The 25824-nt window shown below is 36.6% G+C and overlaps 2 protein-coding genes and 1 long non-coding RNA gene across 5 annotated transcripts; 1 reads left to right on the top strand and 2 right to left on the bottom strand.

Annotated features, from left to right (window-relative positions):
- Positions 1-4035: 4035 nt before the first annotated feature.
- On the top strand, positions 4036-24800 carry LOC145651892 (uncharacterized). Its single transcript, XR_014117979.1, has 5 exons — positions 4036-4316; positions 18083-18181; positions 22834-23002; positions 23266-23457; positions 24116-24800. It is a non-coding gene; the product is annotated as an uncharacterized LOC145651892 (long non-coding RNA).
- Positions 4650-10148, bottom strand: lta (lymphotoxin alpha (TNF superfamily, member 1)). 2 transcript variants are annotated; one of them, XM_035534317.2, is made up of 6 exons: positions 10025-10148; positions 8635-8757; positions 8426-8456; positions 8122-8154; positions 7927-7971; positions 4650-6500 (listed from the first exon to the last, which is right to left on the bottom strand). In XM_035534317.2, the coding sequence occupies exons 2-6, from the start codon at positions 8749-8751 to the stop codon at positions 6121-6123; spliced, it is 606 nt and encodes a 201-aa protein (XP_035390210.1). In that variant the 5' UTR covers positions 8752-8757; positions 10025-10148; the 3' UTR covers positions 4650-6120. The 2 variants fall into 2 exon arrangements, with proteins under 2 accessions (XP_035390210.1, XP_081556323.1); XM_081700197.1 differs by lacking the exon at positions 10025-10148 and adding an exon at positions 8855-8950.
- Positions 18457-21178, bottom strand: LOC145651856 (uncharacterized). 2 transcript variants are annotated; one of them, XM_081700403.1, is made up of 7 exons: positions 21009-21178; positions 20527-20663; positions 19924-19997; positions 19415-19519; positions 19048-19143; positions 18831-18863; positions 18457-18657 (listed from the first exon to the last, which is right to left on the bottom strand). In XM_081700403.1, exons 1-6 carry the CDS (start codon positions 21108-21110, stop codon positions 18835-18837), a joined length of 543 nt encoding a protein of 180 aa, XP_081556529.1. In that variant the 5' UTR covers positions 21111-21178; the 3' UTR covers positions 18457-18657; positions 18831-18834. The 2 variants fall into 2 exon arrangements, with proteins under 2 accessions (XP_081556529.1, XP_081556528.1); XM_081700402.1 differs by having other exon boundaries at positions 18457-18603.
- Positions 24801-25824: the final 1024 nt, after the last annotated feature.

Raw genomic sequence — 25824 nt, 5'->3', positions numbered from 1 at the left:
CTTTTTACATCCACTGAAGTCGGCTTCTGTATGCTGCTCATGGAATCTGAAACCCTATACACCGTGACTACATTCACCTAAGGGACAGAAGCATAAAGGCTTCACCTGTTTTATACCTGAAAATGTCCCACAGCAATATGATAGGCAGAGGAAATGTTTCTACCCATGACATCACCACACTGAAGTTTCTACTTGGGCCATTTTATTTGAGGCCAAGCACAGGGCATTCATTCTTACAGCCTGATCACCATGAATTTCACTACCCATCCTGATAGCATTGTGTTATTTGACTACAGCTGTAACCCTTCTTAGAAAGACTCTCTCTGAATAATAATAATTAAAAAAAAACTGCATGGTGAGATGTGTGTGTGTGTGTGTGTGTGTGTGTGTTTTCAGTACTTTTTCCATTCTGATAAATATAACATTAATATATTGTTAATATTATGTTAATATTATTCTAATATAATGTTGATGTAGGCAGGCTTATTTATTTCATTATTTTTGTGGCTGTTGCTGATTGTGGAGGGATAAAGAAGAGTATCTCTTATCTGGCAGTGCTCATGTCAGTGCTGTCTCAGAATGATGTAAAACAAAACACTTACTATCTGATGCAAGATCATTTTACACTTCACACTTCACTGAGAAAAAAGGGGGGGAAAAACCAGCCTGCTTTTCTGGATCATACCATCTACTGCTGTGCGCCCTTCAACAGTAGTTCATTTCTAACCACTGGACTCTTAATCCAGCAGTGACTTTGCAATGTGTAAAACCCCCAGTCACCATTAATGTGGTGCTGCTATCCAAATAATATCCAGGCAACAGTGGTCCTGCTAATGAAGTTCCTAACAAAGTGGCTAGTTAACTATATATTGTAATACTAATCTAAAAAGCCAAACGTGCATTATTTTACTAATCTTTTTTTTTTCTGACAGAGTTCATAATGTGGATCAGGTACTCAAAATGAGAACCTTTGAACTAATGTACATGTCTCAGGGGAGGTAAATGACAGCTGATGTAGTATAGAATACTGTTCTTTCTGGAATGGAAGGCCACACAGTGGTGCCTGAATAGAGGTGAACTCTGCACTCTAATGCTGAGATTATAATGGCCATTTCTTTTATATTAAATAAGAATATGATTGGAAAATGGAGATTATAAAGTAATGCAAAAGACAGCGTCTGCTGTGAGACACATAATAAAGGCGGCATGCAAGCGTATTGTAAATGTCAGGCAGTCTTTCTCTATATGATAAAATCAAGCCATAAAAAACACATGTAATTATAAAGAAATCACGCTGTTCTTAACACTGTTACATCTGCCGGTGTTTTGGTGTGTTGTGTTTGTCCGTTTCATGTTTTACAGATTCTCACAACATTCCAGGTTTCAGTTCAGATGAATTCAAGTTTATTTCTACTTCCCCTGTCTCTCTTCGCTGAGATCACCTCCTTGGGATTATTAAGACTCATTCAGATTCATTCAATAGCTTCATACTGACTAAGCTGATTGATTTGAATTGCTATGTTTGAATTGGCTTTTTCTTACGGCTCCAAGATGTTTTCTGAACTCCGTCGCTTATCGCTCTCTCTTGCTTTTGTTCATCTAGTTGTATATAATCTTGTATATAAATCTTGGTGTAGGGTGTAATCCTCATTTTTTGGGGGAGTGAGTTTATGTTTGTTTTTGTGCAACTCAGGCAGTAAAGGTAGTGTTGTGTTTTTGTTTTGTGTGCTTTTGTAGATTGTTTTGGCGTATATTGCACCTGAAGTTAAGCACTCAATTTCAGCATAAAAAACAAAAAACAGTAATCTGGCACTTATACTAATGAATTCATTTATCAGTCAGAGGAGTATGGCGTATGAGACATATACAAAGCCTTGTGTGTGGGTGCTGCGACTGCTGCCCATCTAGAAACTATGACCTGCCTAGTTACGAATGTAATGCGTATTTAACTGTGATTTCTTTTGGAAGAATTTTCAGCGCAGTATGTGAATAACTTTGGCAAAACCAAAATGTCAAAATCTCAGAGAAGCAGATGTCACATGGTATCTGGTGGCATATGCTTGTTTTGCTTTTGACATATTCCACAAATGTATTACAAATGTATCTTGAGTTTATACTGCAGAAATATGTTCAAAAATACAGTTACCGTATAATATCTTTGACTTCATGCACATTTAATTTGCTGGACTTTTCTAATATTGCCAGAAAATGAATGATAAGCCATTTCTGCTGATTTAGTTTTAACATTGTAAGGGAACTGTGCTAGACTAGTCTTGGAGTCACTGGGGGACTCTTACAGATCATTAGATGATCAGTTTGGTTGTTAAAATAAATGTGCTAATTATAATTTCTAGCCATAATAGGTAGACTGCTTTGTGCTAGTACTGATTAGATTAACTGTTTCTTCACTTTGCCCAAGATAGACCAAAGGTTTGCATTTGTGAACATTTCTGAGTTAATTATCTTGATCTTAACAGCCCTCATTACTATAAATTACTTACTGAGGAAGGAAATTATCTAGTCCTGTGAAGTCACTTTTGTTTACCATGATGCTGTTTCCCCTCCAAACATCCTGCCGACATATAAAGTCACTAACCTCATTTATTCATTGCCCAAGATATGGTATCTCCCAAGCTTAGAGTATAGGGTTCCTTTTATGACCTGATATGGCAACATTACGTGTCTCCGTTGGCGGTTGGGGATCCAACACGTGGGTGGTGCACTATTAATTCCCTGTGGAAAAAGTATGTTGTTTGTTTTGACTCTAGCTCTCTTTTAATAGATGATTGATTGATTACTGTGATTATCCTTTAGCCTCTCGGCTATTTCACTTCCGCCCTCTGCCTTAAAAGCAGCATTTTTAAATATTGACAAATCAAGAAGAAAGCTGACAATAGTGTGCGAAACCACGCTTAACAAACAAAAACAATCAGTGTTTTTACCCGTAGCTCTGGTGGCATTTACATGGTTTCCAAACGTTTAGCGTACGGCTCCTAGCTAAATGTAAATGAAGAATTACAAAACCGAGGGAGGTTCTGAGGTTACCCTTTAAAAGTAGATGTGCGAGTAGGCTTTGAGGTTATGTTTCTGTGGTTAATGAGCAACGCGACTTAGGATTCCTCCGTGCCGCCACCCTCGCAGCGTCCTCTTTGTCACGGCTCCTCTGGTTACGCGCGGCTCACTTCTCCACAGAGGAGTGCGCGTTTGCCTACACGTAACACTTTCGCAACGCCTTTCCGATGATACTTTTGCGCTCCAGAAACCTGTCTGTTCCCTACCTCTTCGGGGCTAAGCCCACTGCCTCCAGTACGGGGGATTTTAGCTACAGGCTCCTGTGACATTAAATCGCAGGTTTTGTGCATCCTCAAACAACTCTACATGCTGGCAGGCCTCTCTGCACACACGTTTGCACGCTAGGCCTTACTTAGCAGACATCGGTGCTGTTCTTTGGATTAGTAGGAGGAAGCTTTAAGTCACATCGTCATCCAAAGTCTGATTTAACCCAAAGCTTCGATGTTCTGATACCTTAGATGAAGGCTATTTTATCTGTATTTTGCATTTCCCATTGCCCTTGCTTTTATTATAGCATACTTATTAAAATGTAAAACATAACAGTCTGTAAAATGTTTGGTCAGTTGTTCGATAATTACATTTTCCTAAAAGACCAGTTGCCAACAGTTATCATTAGTAATATGTGCAAGTTATTATTATGTCTCCTGTCAGACTGTTGACTGTCTAAAAGAATGCATATAAAACTAACCTGAGAATACGATCCTGAATACATTATTAAGATAATTGAGAATGCAGATAAATATATTTATATTTTTAAATTTATTTACATTTACATATAAATATAAATAGATTTGTGTAAATGAATAAGAAGGTCTGCAAGTAAACCTGATCATTAAAATAAATAATAGGTCATTTTTTTCATAAATAATATGTAATTTCTTTCAAAGTTTTGTGCCTTCTAAGTAACCAGTTAAGGGATACTCAGCATAAACAATTTGAGAATACTTTGCAAGTGAAATGAAGGATTCTGGACAGCCAGTGCAGAGATCTGTCAACATATACATGAGCTTGCAGACATTTGACATGTGTCCAGTTCAGAAGACTTTGCACAGAGGAAGGAAACCAACCAATCTGACCTACAGTCTAATGAGAGCACGTGTCCCTCTCCTGCATGCACAGTTAGCTGTGCACATGGAAGCCACAAACACACAGGAAGTTAGAGCGGAGCACGAAATAAACATGCAAACAAACATCAAAGAAATGTCATGATGAAATCCTGTGATCCCAGACATTACCTCGCTCATGTAAGTAAGCTCTACAATGTCTAACTCTTCAGTTGCTGTTTCTGTTTCTAATTCTGAGACTAGATCTAATCATGTCTAATATTGATCTGGGTAATAAGGGTAGCACAGACCCCCCCCCCCATGCAAAGTGCTTGTTCCTCTTAGAGTCACTTCCTGCGTTTGCTCTCACTTTGAAGAGATATCATGTCCATTAATAGCAGCATGAGAATAAAGCAGTTCCTCGTTAGACAACTGAAAATTCAGGAAGTTAAAAGTTTTATTCTATAAACATCAGTCATGAAAGGCATATAAAAGAAAAGAAAAGCAAAACACTTCATGATATAATCTGTTTTTTATTATCTGAATTTACAACTTAAATTCTAAAAGGTTTATACATTGTATGATTTAACTGCCCACCTCTGCCCCTCACCTATAGAAACATAACCACCTCTGGACTGAAGTGTTAAATTAAAGTAACTGAACAGTGTCATTGCCTGATTATATGATTAGAACAACAAAAATAATAATAATAATAATAATAATAAGCATAATAATAATAACAATAATAATAATAATAATTATTATTATTATTATTATTATTATTATTATTATTTTTATGGTTTATTATGCTTTCGGTGTGTTAAATATGCACTTATATAAATATGTCATTTGTCATGTGTCTTTCTCTAAAACTGTGATGTCAGCCTGTTGACATTTATGGTGCCCCTGAAATATTCATCAGTCAGTTTATGTACAACTGTATAGTGGTTAACAGCAAGATTCATAATAGGAACATAGAAACGGGTTTAGAGGTAGCTCACTGGCATATAGCGCCCTCATATGGTAAGAATTAGTAACTGAGTGAGAAATGAGCCACGTAGAACTAGGAAAAATACAGTGCTTTGCCTTATATTGAATAATGCCTTTCCAGGACTTTAATATAAGGATAAGTGAAATATGATTTAGTAAAAATTACTATTCTATTTATAATTCTGAATAGACATTTATTGTCAACAGCACAGTAGTTTTCTGCCACATACACAATATGCTGTTTGAGGATATTATAATGTGTACCGCAAAAAGATATATCACATTTTCACAATGACATGTAGATCGAAGTATATAACATTTCAATAAACTTAACACAGTATTTCCACTAGTGGATTTGCTGTAAAAATCAGGAATGTTAAGATTGTTAATTCAAGTACAGTTAAATAAGCCACATAAATAAGGAATTAAGTAGAAAATTGTCAGAATACATTAAATTTCTTATCAAAAATGTTAAATATTTCACTATATTTTCACAACAAACAAAAGCTTGCAGCATCATTAAATGGTGTAGACCATATGATACCAGCAAGGCCTGAGAACATTCAACCATCCATATAATAAAATCATTCAGTCACACACACTCAAACGCATGCACACACACACACACACACACACACAAACAAATACATACAAACATACATAAAAAGAGAAAAATTATAGAGTGGTTCTTTTGCTGATGCTTTTTCATATTTTGCAGACACAGTAGTTCATCACAACTTGGCTGATGAATGTATGATTAGATGTGCTATAAGTATACAACCCACTGTCGCATTGTAATGGACCCTGGACCCACTCCTTCTAGCATCCTTCATTCTAAGAGCATTAATACATTCCCTGAAGTTTCTAAGTGCTTACGGATGATTTTAAGTGGTTGCAAATTAACTTTGGAATATTATGCCCGGATTTACTGAGCAATAGTAGTAGTTCAATCAAATATTAGATAGGACTATTTCAGCATTATGTGAACTGAGAGAGCAGTGTTACTGCCTGCTACCTATTTATCCTCCATCTTAGCAAGCATGAAGAGACCCCAATATGTGTTTGAAATCTCATGTGAGAAGATCATTGATGTATTACTGACAATCAGATTCACGCAGTCATTCTCCATCAGTTTCATCACTTTTGACATGGACACAGTGCCAATGCCATGCTTTTGGGCCTCCATGAGTTTCCGAGGTTTTACGTCTGGAATATTCTCATTCATAACCAAAGCAACTGTCTCCTCACCGTCTGCCTTCCTGTGTAAGAAGGTGACCTGGGCGTAGGCATAGTATATTCCTGCAGCTTTGACTTTCACCAAGTTATTCTGGAAGGTGATGAAACTGCTCTTGTCAGACAGAAAACTGGAGGGTTTCCAGGTGTTCTTGACATCATCTGTTAAATAGAAGCATATGCATATAATGAACTTGAATTAAACCTAATCATAATGTTACGATTATGCTAGCCAAAATCTGAATTCCAAATCTCAAAAAATAAATAAATAAATAAATAAATAGATAGATAATTGCGATTTATCTACTGTAAGAAACTCTAAGAAACCTGTCCTTTTAAAAAACAAGATATGTAGCTTTGTAGGCTTATAATACTCTCTCAGAATGGGAGTGTGTGCAGGTTTTTGCTTGTCATGTTCAGCTTCATGGCATGTATGGCAGAAGGTTGCTAGTTCAAGTTGCCACTATTGGGCCCCTGAGCAAAGCCCTTAACCTTCAATTGCTCAAAGTTGTACTCAGCCATGATTGTAAGTGTCTTTAGATAAAAGCATCAGGTAAATGTTAAATAAATAGTTAGGAATTTTATTTTATTATTATTTTTTTTTTTAATAAAAATAATCTGCATTAATCTACACCAGAAAAACAAACTCCACACAGATCTGCTGCATAAATAATGCTGGAAACTAACTCACATAGCAACGTTACACTTCATTTGAATATGTTTGTTCCATTTGTGTAGGCCCTCTCTATAAACCTAACCATAGCTGTTCTGTGAACACCCACTTCAGAGCAGTATCAGAGGATGTATTAGGGGATGATAAACCATTAAAGGAATAGCCCCTCCCCCACATCTCACAAACACACACACAAACACACATACACACAGCTGTCACCTTTTCCATGATTCACAACACCCCTACAACTTTGATGTACCTTTTTTTTCTTTGTGGTCAAAACCAATTCTTGGCAGATAACTCCAGTTACGCTTAAAAGATAAAAACTGATACAGTCTCTCAGACCCATGGACTGTGAAGACACTGTGTTTGTAAAATAGTGTGCTGTGTTCATATAGTCACATTACAGAAAACTATGAAGGCATTTCATTAATTTACCTTAAAGTCACACTGATGTTTGCAGTAGGCATTTGGTAAAAAGATGATCAGTACTCAGTATCAGTATATGCTATATATGATTTACACTAGCTAGTAGCCATCAAAGCAGCCCTGCTGTTATTAAACTATAAAAATACTTCTACTTGGACATTTTGTGGTCACAGTATTGGAGTGGAAGGCGGTTTCAGTTTTAGACATGGTGTACTGTAACTTGCACATTTTAAACACTTCTGATTTTCACTCCAGGTCTATACTGTCCTTTTTGTAATTAATGCCTAAAGAATTCAGTCTTTGCATCTAAATGCCTTTAGCTTGCCTTATAGACCTCATCTTAGCAGATCTATGTGCATGTGTGGGACTTCCTCCACTAAACAGAGAAAAGGAACGAAATAATTAGATCATCCAGCAACCAAAAGTCCCTGTTTGAGTTTTGTTTTGTCAAGAAAAAAGGGAAAAGGTAACAAAAACGTGTCTTACATATAAGATGGATGTGATCAGTAAGAGGCTGCCCAGTGGGGGAACCTTAAAGCAAAGACAAAACAGACAAAATAATTTCAGCTTGCACTTCTACATGTGGACATTGAATGTAAGTTATGCTTTGCTTATCAGGTTTGTATCTAATATAATGTACATATGTAAATGTGTAAAGGAGTGAGGGCACTAGATTCTCACCTCTGAAGGAAGCCGTTGAAGGTAAAATATTTTCTGAATGAAAGACATTGAGTAGTTATTTTATATTACATTCTATACATCAGAACAACACAGGCTAACGGTTACTTCATAGAAGTAAAAACAAACAAAAAAGTGAGCCGCTTTTATGATGTAAATAATTATTACTATGTAATATTAACCATGATTCCTAATCCCAGATAAAGCTAACAATTTTGCAATAATATATTGCATTAAGCATGATAGCATTGAACAGGAGGGACTTTTAGATGGAGTACTGTTAAACCAGCATTAGATTCAAGCATACCTGTAAGGTTATCCTCCCCCATGCTTCTCTGCTGAAAAAACAAAACAAAATAAAAACAAAATCAAATAATCGGTTGAGTTCCCCTTGCGCATTCCGTTGCACAAGTTGCTTATTCTGAGAAAAACTTGTGACCAAATTTACCATGAATTTACAGGGTAGTTTTAGATTTTTTATTTTTTTTAGTAGTTTTCCTTTAGCTTGAACTGTACCTGGCCTCGGAAGGTGGTGCCCGTGGCAAGCACCACAGCTATAATCACCATAGCGAACGTCAAAAGGCTGCACCAGCCGAGCAAGAGGCTGAACCTGATGTTGCCTTGATAAGACATCCCTGACTATGAGGCAACAGAAAAACAAACAGCTGTAAGAAATGAAGATTAAATCACAACATTTTCCTTTTCAATGAAAATATAGCATAGATAAGATACACACTTATCCTATTATCACTGGGAGTTTCCTTGTCAAGGAGAAATGTTAAAGATTCTTACAGTCCTGGTGAGTGAGAAGCTAATAGCCCATGGAATGCTGAGATTATTAATGGGCAATGCAAACTTCTCCACTGTGTCAGATTGCACTGAAGCACTACTGTTATTTGCAGAGTCACATAAAGACAAGGCCTTCGCCACCTCTGGTTTTTACCTTTTGAAAGGTGGTTCCCCCTTTGAGCCACACATAGAATTCACCCACAGGTGTCTGAAACATCCTACAGTTGATTACACAGCACCAGCATTTAAAATATCTTTAGGCTTCTTAGGATTTAACAAATTCTTAACAGAGTTCTTGTTTTCTTTACAGTGTGGGTGTCATATCCAGTTTCATGAGACAACTGTTTTGTAAAGGGCAGGAGCTATGTTGCTTTAATGAAACATATTCCTCATACATGCACTTCTCAACAAAAGAGTGCCATTGCATTGTAAAAGACAACCAGTGGCAAGAACCATTACATTAGATGAGACAAAGATTTACAAAAATCTTCTGTTCAGAGGTCATCAATTAGCAGATACCTAATCTCCTAGCACACCGTCTTCTACTGTTAAATCCCAGTCTAGTCAAGTGAACATCCTGAACTAACACATACTGAAACATACTGAACTAAGGCTGTTAATGGAACTAAGGCTGTTAGTGGAATTCACCACTGACATAAAGTAAAATGTCTTCATTAAGGAAACAGAATTCTGAACTTTGTATTTTTGGACGTAAGCATTGCAAAAGTAAATACACTGTCATACAGATCCTGTGTTATGTACCTAGATTTAATATTTGCATTACTTTACTTTTTTATCCTTTTTGTTTCATCCTATTCCATTCAGTTGCATTTAACTGAGTGCCCATTATACTTAATTAGTGATATAGGAATTAAGAAATACTGCAAATAATAATAATTTCATGTCAGTTTTTCCTATGCTCTGCCACGATGTCTGAATAATATAAACAACTGAGAGATGAAATGCTTGAAGACCCTAATCATCTCAATTACTCACCAACTCAATAAATTAGGAAGCACGAGATGAGGCAGTTTTTAAGCAATCTCTCTGTAGTTTTAAACTGATTAACAAATATGACAATTCCCAATACTAAAGTCAGATAATAGACTGCACTCACCTCAGTTTGGACTGTAGTGTAAAGACCAGTGAATCAATGTGTGTATGTTCCAGTACCACACTTCAACTCAGCCCACAGGATTTCCCCTCTGTCTTTCTCTCGTTTTAGAGAGCTGACCTCTCTCTCGCTCTCTCTCTAGCAGATGTTCTCTCTGCCTATGTATGTTGTGGTTGGAAAGGAAAAGCAGTTGAAGCACCATGGGCATCATATACATGTTGTAGATTTATAGATACGGTGTGAAATGTTACCATTTCCAAGAGTCCAATAGAGCCAATGACAAAACTGTGCTTTTATAGTCTTCCCCCAATGATTCTGACTAAACAATTGTGACAAAATCCTTTTTTAAAGTATAAAAGCACGAACATTTTTCACATTTCCCTTTGTACATTTAAGTTTTCTGGTAATTCCTGTCACTATATTCTATCACTATACACTATCTCTTTTTCACTAATTTAGAATATCTGCATATACTGAACTTACCAGCATCTTTTGCAATAGTAATGCTGTTTGGTATTGCACTTATGATATGTTGATTTTGTAATTCTTTCTTTCTAGGTATCAGAATTGACTCCTGTATCTATTAGTATCTTAGTTCAAAGGTATTTGGACTTTAACCTATTGTACTGGCTATGATGCATTCCTGGGTAGATGATAAAGCACTTTTAGAAGTCATTGTGGCTAAGATTGTCTGCTAAATATCGTACATGTATATGTAGTAATGTGTTTGGGGTAAAATTCCCTCAATTGTCATTTTGAAATGAAACAAATCTCATGTTATTTTTTTCTGATTCATTTATTCATGTGCTGATTCTATTCATGTGCTGATAATATGTCTATACTGATAAAGCCTTAAAGCACAAGGAAAATGGATTATCTTTACAAAGCAAGACTAGTAACTAACTATTAAACTTAAACCCCATCCACCACCACTACCACACCCCTACAAAATCAGGGTGTGCTGGATCTCATTATGAGAAAAGTAAGACCTGCAATATATGTAGGTAAATATGAAAGGAATGGAATTCCATCACATTCCACTTGAGTGATAAAGTGTTGCTTGTCTGGGATATGACTGTTTTTATGGGACATCCCCACTGAAGCCACTTGTACTTTCCTGTCAGGCCATACAGACAGTTGCACACCAACTCATTCCTCCCACACACACATGCTTGTACACAGAACACACATTGGTGCTGTCCCCTTACTGTGCTGATCACAAAAGTCATCGCGATAGCCATAAACAACAACAAAAGATATAGATTCAATGGCAGATTGGCAGAAGCCCCTTCCGCTGACAAACTCTTCTGGTCAGAATGTTAGTCGTTAATCCTGGACTAAAATGTTGTAGTAATTCAGGGGATTCAAGCAGTAAATGCAGATATTTGATGTATAAAATCTCATAGATTTTCCTTTGGACAAATGGATACAGAAAAGGAATAACAATACATATAATGGTATTCTTCCAGCTGACTCACAAATCCTCTTTTCGTGAACCTTTACCTCTCATGACTAAAGAAAGAGAAAGCAGGACAAATATGCCCATTTTAGCCTAAACATCCCCCAGTTGCCAAGTCAAAAACAGATAAAAACCAGGAGCCAGTAATGAAATCTGAAAGTAAAAAAAACAGCACGTGGGTTGAGTGTTTGTGTGGGAAATTCTTTTTGCGAAGCTATGCACTTTTTTTTAGATCTGTGTTTCACAGTGCAGGTAAGAGTTTCTCCTTTTTCATTTGCATGGGAGGGGAAAGAGAAACCAGGAGAGAGGGCAGTAGAGACAGAAGTGTTGTTGTATATGAAAACTGCCATTCCATCCACCTCAAAAAACGGGTGAGGTGACATTCCTCACTGCGGTTTACTGCATGATTGTGACCTAGTCTCTGTATTTCCCCTCTAATTGTTGGTGGCCCACTTTTGTCACTCACTTGCTTTGACAACAATCTTTTGGATTTACCATGCCATTCAGACTCCAGAAAAAACCTTGAGAATTAAATGAGAAAGACCAACTACACACATGTTGAAAATGGTTTGTGTGATAAATGAAGTATTTTTAAAACACCAAACACAATACAAACCATAACATCTTTGTGTTGACACTGGTGTCATTATTAACAAACTGAATTTGAAAGGACCAAAGAGTTCAATCAAGTGTTGAAAATCGCTCTTCATCTGTTATGAAGTTCATCTGCCCCAGCAAGAACAGTTTCTCTTCATTGCAGTTGGGCAAATACTAAAATAAAGGTGTAAGCTTTGATTAAAAAAATGTTCTGCATATATATTTTAATGCCACTAATGTGCTGCCATCATTTAACTGGATATTAGATAAGATATATATGTATGTTGACAGGTCTTAAGTAATTTGTCTTAAGAGCTAAGCGCTAAGGTCTTCAGAGCTAATGCTGTCTCTACACATTTCAGCATCTTTTTACCTGCTAAATCTTTTCCTTCCAGTTAGAAAGACGTGTCGTAGATGCATAGGAACAGTGCTGGGGAGAAGATTATTCTGTTATTTTAAGAATATGCACATTTATACACTCTGTAATTTATAGTGGTTGAAGATTAGTTGTATTAGTTGTTTTGAAATAATGAAAGTTACTATATGCTTAAGGAAACTTTGTCTTACCTTTTGTTTGAGGGGGGCATAATAAATTTGTCAACCCAAAAGAATTCCATTTTTGCCTTAAATCTTTCCACAACTTCGTTAGGTGTGTCTCACTATGTGCTGTAAGGACAACCTGCCAGTATTGACATATGTATGTGCATCATTTTACAAAGAAAATGTATTTGGTTTTAAATGAACAAACATAGCCGCCTCAACAATATGGGTGATTTTACACAAAGTATCGCACATGAATATCACATGTAGTTGCTTCAAAATACAATGACTTCTAAACTACAAAAGGCTAACACTACAATTAGTGTAATATCTGAATATTTTAATGAATAAGTACATCTGAAAAAGTGTTGAAAATGGAGTGATAGGCTTGATGTTACTAACTGACTAGCAAGAATTGGATAAACGCATCCTCCGGATGAAGTTTAGCCAATATCAGTCAGGAGGAGCAATTTATCCACTTTCAACCCCATGCTATTCCACCATCCTTTCAGAGTAAAGGTCATAGCAGTAACAACATAAATAAAACAAACAATACTCTGACTGATCACTTTAGTTGGTATACCTACCTATAGCTTTACCTAATAGGCTGCCGCATGTTCTACAAAATTAGTACCATGATATAATGATCACATTTGTAATCTAAAACACTAAAAAGATAGAAAGTAAATGGCTCCATACTAAACTTGTAGTCTTCCAGCTCGCAGCCTTCGCAAGTATAGAAAGGCACATATTACCACTCGAACATCTTATCTCTTTACCCTAAAAGAAAAAAACAAAAATAGTCCTGGTTTTTAGTTCGTACAACTGCATATCTAATTAAGATTAAAACTGACCTCAAAACTCTGATTACATCATACAATATGAGTTTATGAATTTTTAATTGAGAAAATTAAGAACATAAGAGTATTACTATGACGTCATGCCGTTACTTAGAGATCAGAACAACCATGCCAAAGAAGATTCCAGAATCCTTTAATCCAAGAGTGTGAATTAACATTTCTGTTGTCCCACTCAAAATCTTCCACCTGCTTACTAGATTCCCATGCACTTTCTTAAAGAAATTCAACCTGAAGTGATTGAACCCTTACTAAATTTAGTAAACTTCTCCTTGAACATTGGCTACGTACCTAAACCATTAAAATTAGCAGTAATCAGATCACTTATCAAAAAATCTTACCTTGAACCTTGAATTGTTAAACTACAGGCTGATCTCAAACCTTCCTTTTATCTCCAAGATCCTAGAAAAAGCTGTAGCACAGCAGTTAAACTCATACCCGAATCAGAAACAGGTATATGAAGACTGTCAGTTAGGGTTTAGGCCTCATGATAGACATAAAAGACAGAGCTAATTAAAGCAGTCAATGATTCGTTGTTGGTTTCCGACCTTTGCTTTTATTGCTTGGTCTAAGTGTAGCATTTGACACCATTGATAACCACATCTTACTAGATAGACTCGGAAATGTTGGGATCAGGGGAATAGCCCTTTTCCTGGTTAAATCTTGTTTAGCCAATCATTACCAGTTTGTCAACATAAATGAAGACTTTTCAGCATACACCAAGGTTAACTATGGTATCCCACAAACATCTGTTCTAGGGCCCCTGCTTTTTCTTTATATATGCTACCTCTGAGTGGCTCTGAAAGCACTGAATGGTCTTGCCCCAAGTACCTTAGCAAACTCCTATTGCAATATTACCCACCATGTCTCCTTAGATCAAAAGGTGCAGGCTCTTTACTAGTACCAAGAATAAGAAAATCTACAGCAGGGGCAGAGCCTTTTCCTATAAAGCTTCCATAATATGCCTTCCTGTATAGCCTTCCTGTAAATGTTCGAGACCCAGGCACATTATCAATATTTAAAGGCTAGGCTGAAACTCTAGCTGTACAGCCAGGCATTTTATTAAATACTTCCCATCTTAGATAAAGGTGTAGATCTGGGAGTCCATGGGCATTGAGAGTTATAGTAAACTGAGATGTTATGATGCTGTCACTTCATATCATTTTTGTTGTTTGTTGACTGAGAGCAGTGAAGTGCTGAATTTACAGGGACCAGTAATGTCTGTTTCCTTCTGGCTCTATCCTTTTATCTGTGCTGCCATAGTAAGATTTGCCAGAATCCATCTTTACACATTATAGTTCCCTGATTTACACCCACAATAATGTATCCTATCTTTCTACTGAGGTTCACCTACTCCAGATGTCTTGTTATTATTAAGCCTAAACCCGTCTCTGCTGATTTTCCCTGCTGGAGTGCACCACCCCTCCACCCCAGCTAACTATTTCTTTGTTGACCTGTTGATGTTCTCAAGCGCGATGGGTTTCAGACACAAGTACACTGTCAAACCTAGACTAGGACGTCTAGAAAACCGGAATAGATATTCATTGTTTATTTCTTTATTTTTATTATCCTTTTCTTTAAATACTTATTTTGCTCTTTATTGTTTAAATTGCTGCTATTGTAGTGTCCATTGTCAGCTAGAGGAAGATAGGCCTACCCATAGGTCTTGGTTCCTCTAAAGGCTTCTTCCTCAGTGTTATACTCATACATTTTGGGCTTGTGCGTTCATCTCCGCTAATCTCTTACTTGCTCAGTTGATAGCACTTTGTTGGAAAGGGGAATCAGAGGAAGGCATGGCACTAGAACCTGTGGAACTGCATAAATTAAACCCAATACTAAACTAAGCATATATGCAGCCCAGAGAGGACCCCAAGTGAAACGCTGCTCCCTTGATCTTCAAATGACACAGCTTCTGGGGTCAGGTTGACTTTAAATATGCTTAATTGTCCATATACCCTGATGGGTCTTACATTTTGTAAGTGCATAAGCATTACACATATATTATGCACATATATTAACTTGGTTATGTGGCAGTAGCAGGAAGTCACATAACTAAATTAATAAATGCTGATATGTTTATTTATGCAGATTTGACAATAACTACTTGTACATATAAGTACTTAGTGTTACACCACTTTGTGTGTTTGTTTTTACAGTTTTCTACCTAACTAATCTTTCATTTTTAATTCTTCACTTCCTAATTATCTTATCAAAATGCTCAAAATGCTGTTTTGCTACATTGCTACATGAGCACAACTCAACTATTTGTCAACAGCAGTGTTGAATGACATTGTTCAGAATGTCACTTTGGACTCTTTTGCTTTTCCACAGTGTTGGGGTTTGATCTTTACCCTAGAAAGAAGAAATGGAAGCAGCTTTCTGCTAGATATGCATGAACAATTAGCTTCAACATTTTTACAGGATAACGACTATGCCTCCTAATAAAGTTATTTTCAGGCGACTTCAGCCTACAAATACAAATAACTAATATTCCAGTATTGATCCAATATTACTTGTGACTGAGTTTCAAGGTAAATTCAAAGTAACATTTTTGAAGAAAATGAAAGGCAGTTTGACATGCAGTATTATCAGTGTTACTCAAGATACTGGTACCTAGGGTGCTAGTTTCTCCAATTCATTATAAACAAGATTAATAATATCAGATTACATATTACCCCTCCACTAACATTCCACCCAACACAACATATACAGCAGGTTTTAACCAATTTCTTAAAACCACACTCTGTTAATTTTTTAAAAAGAGGCATTAGATATAACAGGCCTTAGTATTTTATTTATTATAAATAACAGGTTGTCATCTGATTCTGTTCCTTTTTACCTTAAAGACGCAATAGTTCAGCTCCTTCTCAAAAGCAAAAAATGAAATGAAGAGTGGATTATTATTATTAATGAATATGTTAGAAATTATTACTGATAAACAGAACACCAGTTCTGGACACTTGCCGTGCACTGTTCTGGCTCGCTGCTGTAAGCTAAATCCCTGTTAAGTACATGTTTTTAAAAAACTGTCCTTGGTATATATGTAGCTTTAATGCGTGTAGGAGTTACATAAGGGGAAATGAGTAGGCCTGTGGGTGGTTAAACAGACCCCTGTTAAGGTTCGGTTTTTCCCTTAATAGTGGTTGTAGTGCAAGTACATGTAGTGGAGGTTTCTTAGTGTGAGAATTATGATTTAGTAGGTAGTTGAGTGTGGTGGTGAGTGATCTGTAAGGGGAGGTCCTATAGGCTAATGCCTGTGCAATGCTTTGATTGTCCCCAGCAATTTAGAGTCCAACCTATCAACCCCCTGACCATTAATGGAACTGATGTCACCCACAAGTTTGTTTTATAAGTATTAAATTCCATTTGCAGCTCCACTATATGTCTGACCATGTCCCTGTATGCTATTTCATCACCATTTGATATAAATACCATTAATGTTGTATCATCTTCAAATTTGCACAGTATTGACTCATCTGAATTTGATATATAGTCACTGGTATACAGAGACTATAACAAAGGACACATGTGTATAAATCAATCTTTGAAACACCCTCATAATCACAGAAGTTACTTACCTACCTCTCACTGGTAGCCACTGACTACATTATTTGCTACTGGTATCTTACTGTACAGTGCTTAATTTGGGCAGGATCATGCCAGAACTAGATGTAGTACCTCCCATATTTGACATTTATAGAGTTTTAGCTGATATTTTTTATCCAAAGCAACTTACAATCATGGCTGAGTACAACTTTGAGCAATTGAGGGTTAAGGGCCTTGCTCAGGGGCCCAACAGTGATAAGTTAACAGGGGCAGGGCTTGAACTGGCAACCATCTGCTTATAAGTCAATTACCTTAACCAGTGTGCCACCACTGCCTTCAGCAAACCGCCTGGCCGACAGTGACATGTGGCTTGGTTTCCTGACATACATGTATAACGTTATCTGATTTTGTTTTCAACACCAGGAAAATACACTATTCAAAGCCTACAAAAGCACTGCCACTTGGTCATAATACAACACAGTATTTGTTGGAGAAATTAACTGGATGCCTGACCAGGTGACCAGGACAGCAATCGATATTTTAGTTGTATTTGGATAGGTTTATAAAACTGTAAGATAGCTATTCATAGCTAACAGTGCCACTCAGTAACATTATATACTTGTGGTTGTAAAACAACATCACTTAACCTTTTTGTGGTCATTTTGATTTTAATGTTTCTCCATTCCAAGTATAACTTTCAAATTTATAAAGTTATGTGGCTAGCTGTCTAAACTGGGTTTGTCTTGCTAGCAACCATAGTCTTGTTTTTTTCTTTAACTATTGGCAATCTGTAAAAAGGTAGCTCCAATATCACTGGATCTACACTATTCTACTTTATTAAGTGCACCTGCTAATTAACTTAAATATAAAACAACCTGGCAGCAACTCAATGCATTTAAGCATGCAGACATAGTAAAGATGACCTGTTGAAGTTCAAACCAAGCATCAGAATGGGGAAGAAAGGTAATTCATGGTTGTTGATGATAGACGGGCTGGTCTGAGTATTTCAGAAACTGCTGATCAACTCGGATATTCATGTCCAACCATCTCTATGGTTTACAGGGAGTAGTCCAAACAAGAGAAAATATCCTGTGAATGGCTGTCTTGTGGATTCCAGAGGTCAGAGGGGATTGGCCTGATAGAAAGGCCAATACAACTGAGGTATGCAGAAGAGTATCTCTGAATGCACAACACATTGAATTGGAATAAGCTCACCCCCTTGTGCCCCAAAAGAAACCTTGAGATGATCTTAGTTTCAGGATCATCTTGAAATGTACTATAAATAAAGGTTCCTATGATCTATTTCAGTAGATTGTTTATGCAAGAATAAATTCATTTCAAACAGAAATAAGAATTATCAATTACAGACATATAGAAAATGGCCTGCATGATGAATGAAGTATTTTTAACTACCAAAAACCACAGACATAAACATATTTTGTTTGACACTGGTGTCAATTTATTTGATTAACATACCACACAGTGGAAAGGACCACACAGTCCAAATAAATGTGGAAAATAGTTCAGGTGCTGCAACTGGAGATTTTCATCTGTCATGACTCCAACACAGTCTCTTTTCATTGCTGTTGGGCCATTAATAACGAATTGGGTGTAAGCTTTGACTAAATAAGACATTTCTGTGGATTAATTTGAATACTATTAAAGTGCTGACATTATTTAATTGGAAATTAGATAAAGGTATTCATTTATGTTGCCAGTCCAACTCAGAGGCCTTAATTACTTTGTATAATTTAAATAGCCAGTAAAAGCAGAGCTAATGCTGTCTCTACACAATTCAGCATCTTTTTACCTGCTTAGTCTGTTCCTTCCAGTTTACAAAATTCTGAAACAACAGAGAGACAATTTTAATCAGTCTGGAAATATCTCTTAGGTGAACAGCATTGGTGAGAAGATTAAAAGTGTTATTCTGTCATTTTAAGAATAAGTACATTTCTACACTTTGTTAGCTGTATTAGTTGTATGAAATAATGGAAAGTTACAATATGCTTAAGGAACTTTTGTCATACCTTTTGTCTGAGGGGCTATAATAAATTTGTCAATCTGAAAGCATCCCATTTTTTCCTTAAATCTTTCCACCAATTCGGTAGATTTCTCATTACGTGCTGTAAGGACAAACTGCCAGTATTTACATATGCAGGTGCAACATTTTACAAAGAAAATGTATTTGCTTATAAATGAACAAACATATCTACTTTAAAAATAAGTGTGATTTTACATAAAGTATCGCACATGAATATCACATGTAGTGGTTTCAAAATATAATATGACTTCTAATCTATTTAAAGGTTACACTAAAATTAGTGTAACATCTGAGTATTTGAATGAGTGAGTACATCTGAAAGAGTACTGAGTGATAGGCTTGACATTACTTACCAAATAGCATGAACCGAATATAGTCATTATCCGTATGAAGTTTTCCAAATACCAGACAGGAGGGACATTTTATCCACTTTCCATCCCATACTATTCCAACATGTCCTTTTATAATAAAAATCATAGCAATAACAATATAAATACATGACCAATACAGTGAACGATCACATTATTAGGTATGCCTACCTATAGCTGTGCCTAATAGGCTGCCACATGTTCTACAATCAAATGCAAGTTGAAATCTGGAACCATTATTGTAGAATTCTGCAGGACATTACCAAGACCTATAGTTTGTGTACATGGTGTCAACTTTTATTGGCTTCTTTCACAAGTGACTTGGTTTTGACCAAAGGACAGGTGCTACCTATACAAATTAATGCAGGCATTCAGACACAAACTGCCCTTTTTTTAAAAACAAAAACAAAATGGTATGTAATAGGGAGTATAACTATTCATGGCCTTCTTGACTATGTTTATTGTAAGTTAGGTTGTAAAAGTATCATTCATACCATTCTCATCCATGACATAATCTATCTCTGGCTCTGGCCTGTAGGTCCAGTCCCTGGTGATACAATCATCTCCTCTGTAACAAGATGGTAGTTCAGTGACAGCCCATGTTACAGGTTGTGTTAGTTACATGAAGCAATGCACTGAAGAAGGCACCTTGGATGGTCCAGGAGCACAAGTTTAAAACAAAAAAAAACATTGCAAGCATCACACTGCAAGCATGTGTAGAGACATTTAAAACAGGAGTGCATGTCTTTATAGCGCTGCAGCTGAAATGCTGCAATGTGATGAAAAAGTAAAGACTTTTTCATATGTCCTGTTTAGTACAGTTATAAAAACCCAGCAGAAAGTGAATCATTTGTGAAACAGCATAGATTATTACTGACAGTTTGTATATTTGAAGTATATTACACAAACATGCATATTTTTAATAGTATGAATAACAATCATAGGTGATATAAAAACTACTCAGCATGAATGATGAATTAGTACAGGTGAAATGTGTCAGTGATTATTTTTAATTATCATGTTTGTTTGTGTTTATCTGTCTGCATGTCTGTCTGCCTGTATGTTGAGTACATTTGTTGGTTTGTGAGGTCACTCACTCTCTCATGGCTCCAGTCATAATTAGAGTGCCATTTACACTCTTCAGTTCAACTACTGAGCTGTCTACTGCCTGGAATGCTTCAATGTCCTCTTCTTTCCATGAAGCTACTCCAACATAATACCACTTTCCCAAATACTGCACAGCACAGAACATAGTACTGTTATTTATATTTGTCTTTTTTTCTTAGATACTTAAAATTGTACACACTGTTTAAGATCATAAGGCGCAACATTATTGCCAGTATGCAATATGTTGTTAAGAGATTTAATATTTTTAACCACATATTATTTATATGAAATAATATGAAATGAAATGAAATACATTTAACAAAAAGACAAAATATCTTCCCATGTTTGCTCAAGGACAGTCAGTATAGAGACATCCCCCAGTTAAAGTGATATTGACCAGCATCTGAAACGCACTCCAGTGTTAAACTAATCATAAGTTCTGGGCTTGTGTTCATCACCCCTAATGTCTTACCTGGTCGGTGGCTAGGACATCTCTGGAGAGAGGAACTGGAGGAAGACATGGCATTAGAACCTGTGCAACTGCATAAATTAAAGCCAGTACTGAACTGAACATATCTGCAGCCCAAAGAAGACCAGTATGCAGCCAAACAAGAAAACTGATCAAGACTGAGCTCCTGGTACTAACTGACAGTCTGACAGGCCAGGTCCACTTTAAATCATCTTGAAGGTTCATTCACCCTGATAGCAGTGGCAGAAAGCCCTTAACAAAGTTAATAATTGCTGATATGTTTATTTAAACAGATTTAATAATAAGCAGTTCTGTTGCACCACTTTGTTTGTGTGTGTGTTTGTTTTACCAGTTTTCTGCCTACCTATTCTTTAATTTGTAATTCTTCAGTGGTTAATGAACTTTTCAAAATGCTCATCTCTGTTTAGTTGCATTATATGAGTTCAACTCAATTTTTTGTCATCAGCAGTGCTGAATTACATTGTTCATTGTTGTTTCGGCAAGATATGAATGGTCCCCCTGCACAACTTAAGTGCACCACAGTTAGCTAAACATTTTTACATGATAACGACTATGTCTCATAATGAAGTTATCAGACAACTTCAAGCTATAAGTATAAATAATTAATATTTACAGTGATATGGACAAAAATGTTTAGTCTAGTTTTAATCAAATATAATTTGTCAGTGTCTTTCAAAGTGAATGTAAAGTAATATTTTTAAAGAAAATGAGGGCAGTTTGATATGCAGTGTTATCAATGTTGCTCAAGATACATATGTTAAAACCATGAACATATTGATAGATAAAGTTCAAACCAAACTGCACAGTATCAGCCAAATCTAAAATTGTGTCTGCACTGAGGTACAGTTCAAACATACATAACAGATCCTTTTATTATTCGGTGTGTTATTACTAAATAGGTAACTGTACTGATCTTACAATATATGAAAGAGTTACGTGTTGGTTAGGGGAATTCCCAGTGGGGAATTTAGATAGATAGATAGATAGATAGATAGATAGATAGATAGATAGATAGATAGATAGATAGATAGATAGATAGATAGATAGATAGATAGATAGATACCTATAAAGACTAAAAAATGTTAATAAAAACAATATTATCTTATGGTGATCTTATTATATATTGTTCATATATTTGGACTTTTTAAAAATCATATTCAGCAGTTTAAATAGTTTGGATGCTTTGTTTGTTGATTTGACTGAGTACACATAATTGACTGTTGCATTGACTGAGTACACATAACTGATCTGTAATTGTGTGTTCTTGATTTTAAACTTTGCTCTTGTGTTTAAAGTCCATAACCAAATACACAAAGAAAAGTCACTTTAAGATCAGCAAGTGATTTGAATACTTACAGAAAAAAAGAATCTTTTTAGAAAAGATAGAAAAGTGTCAGGTTTCATAACTTTATTGCCAATCAGTGCCTATTGGTTAGTGCTTGACTTTCTTTTCAGCACCGAGGAATTTGTTTCAATACATTGTCTCAGTAGAAAAACATATATTAAAACATTAATAAAACAAAAAGAAAATTAATTACATTATTATATAATAACACTGTTTAGACTGTGGGGTGGGGTTTACCAGTCCGATGGCAGAAGGGTAAGTGATTTTCTTCAGAGATGTTCTATATAAGATGCTCTTTAACCTTTAACTGGAAGGGGGCAGTATAAAAATGTATTGTGCTGTGTGTGAACTATCTGCATAAATTTTGAATGCCTTCTTTTCCAATCTACTGATGTATATAGAGGTGTATGCCATTGTATTACCATACCAGACACATACTGAAAAGTACACTTTCCACCCCAGGTTTGTAGTCACACCAAAGTTCCAAAGCTTTACATGGAAAAGCCTTTGATGAGCTTTTCCCAGCAAGACAGCAGTGTTGTGCTCCAACTTAAGTGACGTAATGACGGCTGTCCGCAGGAACGTAATAGACCATCTCCAACTCCTGAGCATTAATGGCCAAAGATGACAGGTACACCCTCCTTTTCCCAAAGTCATCCACAAGTTCCTTTGTTTTATCAATGTTAAATTATTCACCCTGCTCCATTCCACTAAATATTCCTCTCTGCATGCTGTTTCCTCATCATTAGACATCAGTGTTGCAAATTTGTACAATTTGACAATCTGAATTTGATATACACTCAGTGATATAGAGAGAACATGACAAAGGTGTGACAGTGTGGGCAGGGTGGGAGCGAGGCACGCGTTCTGCAACGGAGTTTCTTTATTCTCCAGAACAAAGTAAAGTAGCTCAGCGTTGAGTGAGGAAAAAATGAATAAAAGGAATAAAAGGAATAAAAGGAATAAAAGGAAAGCAGAAGTGAATGGCAGAAGTGAATGGCAGTAATCTCTCTCAGCCCAGACTCAGCAGCTGCAGGCTTGGGCGAGGAAGAAACGTTTGTCTCAGAGCGACGCACAACACTGGAGGTAGGTGCCTGTGAGCTTTAAATAGGGAGAAACACAAATAAGGTCCAGATAATCAATAAATTGTGATTGTGAATGAGGTATGTGGTGTGTTTGTTTGTGGGGGTGTATGTGTGTGTTGTCTATTTGTTTGTGTGAGGATCAGTGAACGTGTCTGTCTGGCTGGGTGCCCGGCGCACTGTGACCAAAGGAAAGGTCTACAAATCAATCTTTCAAAAACCCTCATAATAACAGAAGAGCTATAGGTCTGTAATCAATGAGGTGTTATATAAAAATTAAAAATAATTTTGATTAAAATTTACTTACTTATAAACATGCATACACCTACCTTGCACTGGTAAACACTGTCTATATTAAGACCCTTTTTGAAGGGATCATACAAGTATGTTATATACAGTGCTTAATTTGGGCCGGATCCTGCCAAAACAAGATCCCTCTCATGGTACCTCTCATATTTGGAGCACCTTATGTGATTTCAGCACCTCTGTGGTGGTTAATTAAGTTTAAAAAAAAAAAGAAACAAGCAATTATTTGCTTGAATTTAAGGCAGTTGGACTTTACAGTAATCCATCCAAATTACCAAAGAACCAGTGGATCAAGAACATCCACTCACCAGGATTCCTGATATATATGTAACGTTACCTGATTTTTATTTCCACAGTGGGAAAATACACTACTCAAAGCCTACAAAAGCATTGATGCTTGATCATTGTCACGGAACGCTCGCCTCCGCGTGTCACGTGCTTTGGCCCGCCACGTGCAGTGGGAGGATCTTGTTTGTAAGCACACCTGCACACACCTGTATTGTGTTAGTCTTTGTGTATTTAAACTCTTGTCATTGTGTGCAGTGTTTTCGGTCATTGTTGAGGTAGCATGTTAGTGTTAATGTTAAAGTTAAATGTTCTTCTCGTCATTGTTAAAATGGATCTGTGTTTATCGTGTTTGTTTAACGTTAACCGTATTGTGTTCATGTTCATCGTTTGTAATGGATGTGAATGCCGTTGTCTTTATGTATTAATAAATGTTTGTCCACGTTGCTGGAGCCTGTGCATCCTGCCCCTCGCCCTTTGGCACTCGGGCCACACACGTTACAATCACACTACAAGGCAGGATTTGTTGGTGAAATTAAAGGACACCAATGAATATTCTGGATGTATGTGGAGAGGTTTGTACAATATATTTGTATTTTATTGCTTTTGTTTGGAAAACTATAAGCTAACTATGCCTACTTTGTTTGTATCTCACATCACCACCCAGTAACGTTGTATAATTGTGGATGTAAAATAACCTCAATCTAACATTCTTGTGATCATCATGATTTTTATAGTTTCTCTGTTCAAAGTAGAACTTCCATTTTTGCAATGTTACCTGCCTAACTGTTTAAACTGGGATAGCTTGCTAGCAAACATGATCTTATGGTTTCTTTAATTTTGCTGGGACACCTCACAATTTGTGTTCCATTGCCTCATCTTTTAAACTTTAAGCATTGATTATATACATGCGTATACACACTGATCAGTCTTTGATGCCTGACTCACAATGGACTGGATACCATCTGGTTGGCAGACCACTCTCAGGACATCAGTGACTCTGCAAAGGTAGATGTGCTGTAGTGGATGTGGACTGGTATCACTGTATAAGGAACAGAGATATTCTATTCTTATTTTTGGGAGGCAGGCCACTCTCAGAAACACAAGAAAGCATAAAAATCTAGCAATACTGCTGATTCTTGTCTTTCTCCTACCATCATAACACCCACTCCAACTACCATAACATGCCTATTGCAGTGTCATGGGTATATTGAGGGTGGTCTACATCCAGGCAATATCCAGTGAACAATATTCCTGCAGTCAGAGATGACCCACTGATAAAGGGGGCACATGCTGACTGACAAGTACAGTCTGTAATTGATTGAACAAGTAGAATAAGTTATATTCATAGTTATTTGTGAATAAAATCCTTCAGACTATGAAAGATGAAATAGAGAGAATATGGAAGGTTATGAAAGCTATCCCAGTGGTGATAGGGGAACTTGGGGCGCTGACCCTTAGTCTGGTTCCAGCAGATCCCAGGAATCAATCTCAGTCCAGAAGAGTGCAACCCTAAGAACAGCAAAATATGCATGAGGAAAAGATATGATAACCATTGGAAGGTGAGGCAGGAAATATATGCAAGATTCTGGAAGGGAAAGCATAGCAAAAAAAACTATGTGGCAAGGATCTTATACAGGAGCATATGCAAGGCATTATGAGCTGGTCACCCCTAAGGGAGGAACCACAGAGAATGGTGGAGAACAGCAAAGCTAGGATCCTGTGTGACCTCCAGATCCAGAGAGAAAAATAAAAACTGGCGAATCAATGTATGATAGCT

Source organism: Electrophorus electricus, chromosome 17 (genome assembly GCF_041902795.1).
Source record: "Electrophorus electricus isolate QZ-2024a chromosome 17, ASM4190279v1, whole genome shotgun sequence".
Classification (NCBI taxonomy): domain Eukaryota; kingdom Metazoa; phylum Chordata; class Actinopteri; order Gymnotiformes; family Gymnotidae; genus Electrophorus; species Electrophorus electricus.
The sequence above is the reverse complement of the archived record's forward strand: the minus strand, read 5'-3'. Positions and strand labels throughout refer to the sequence as shown.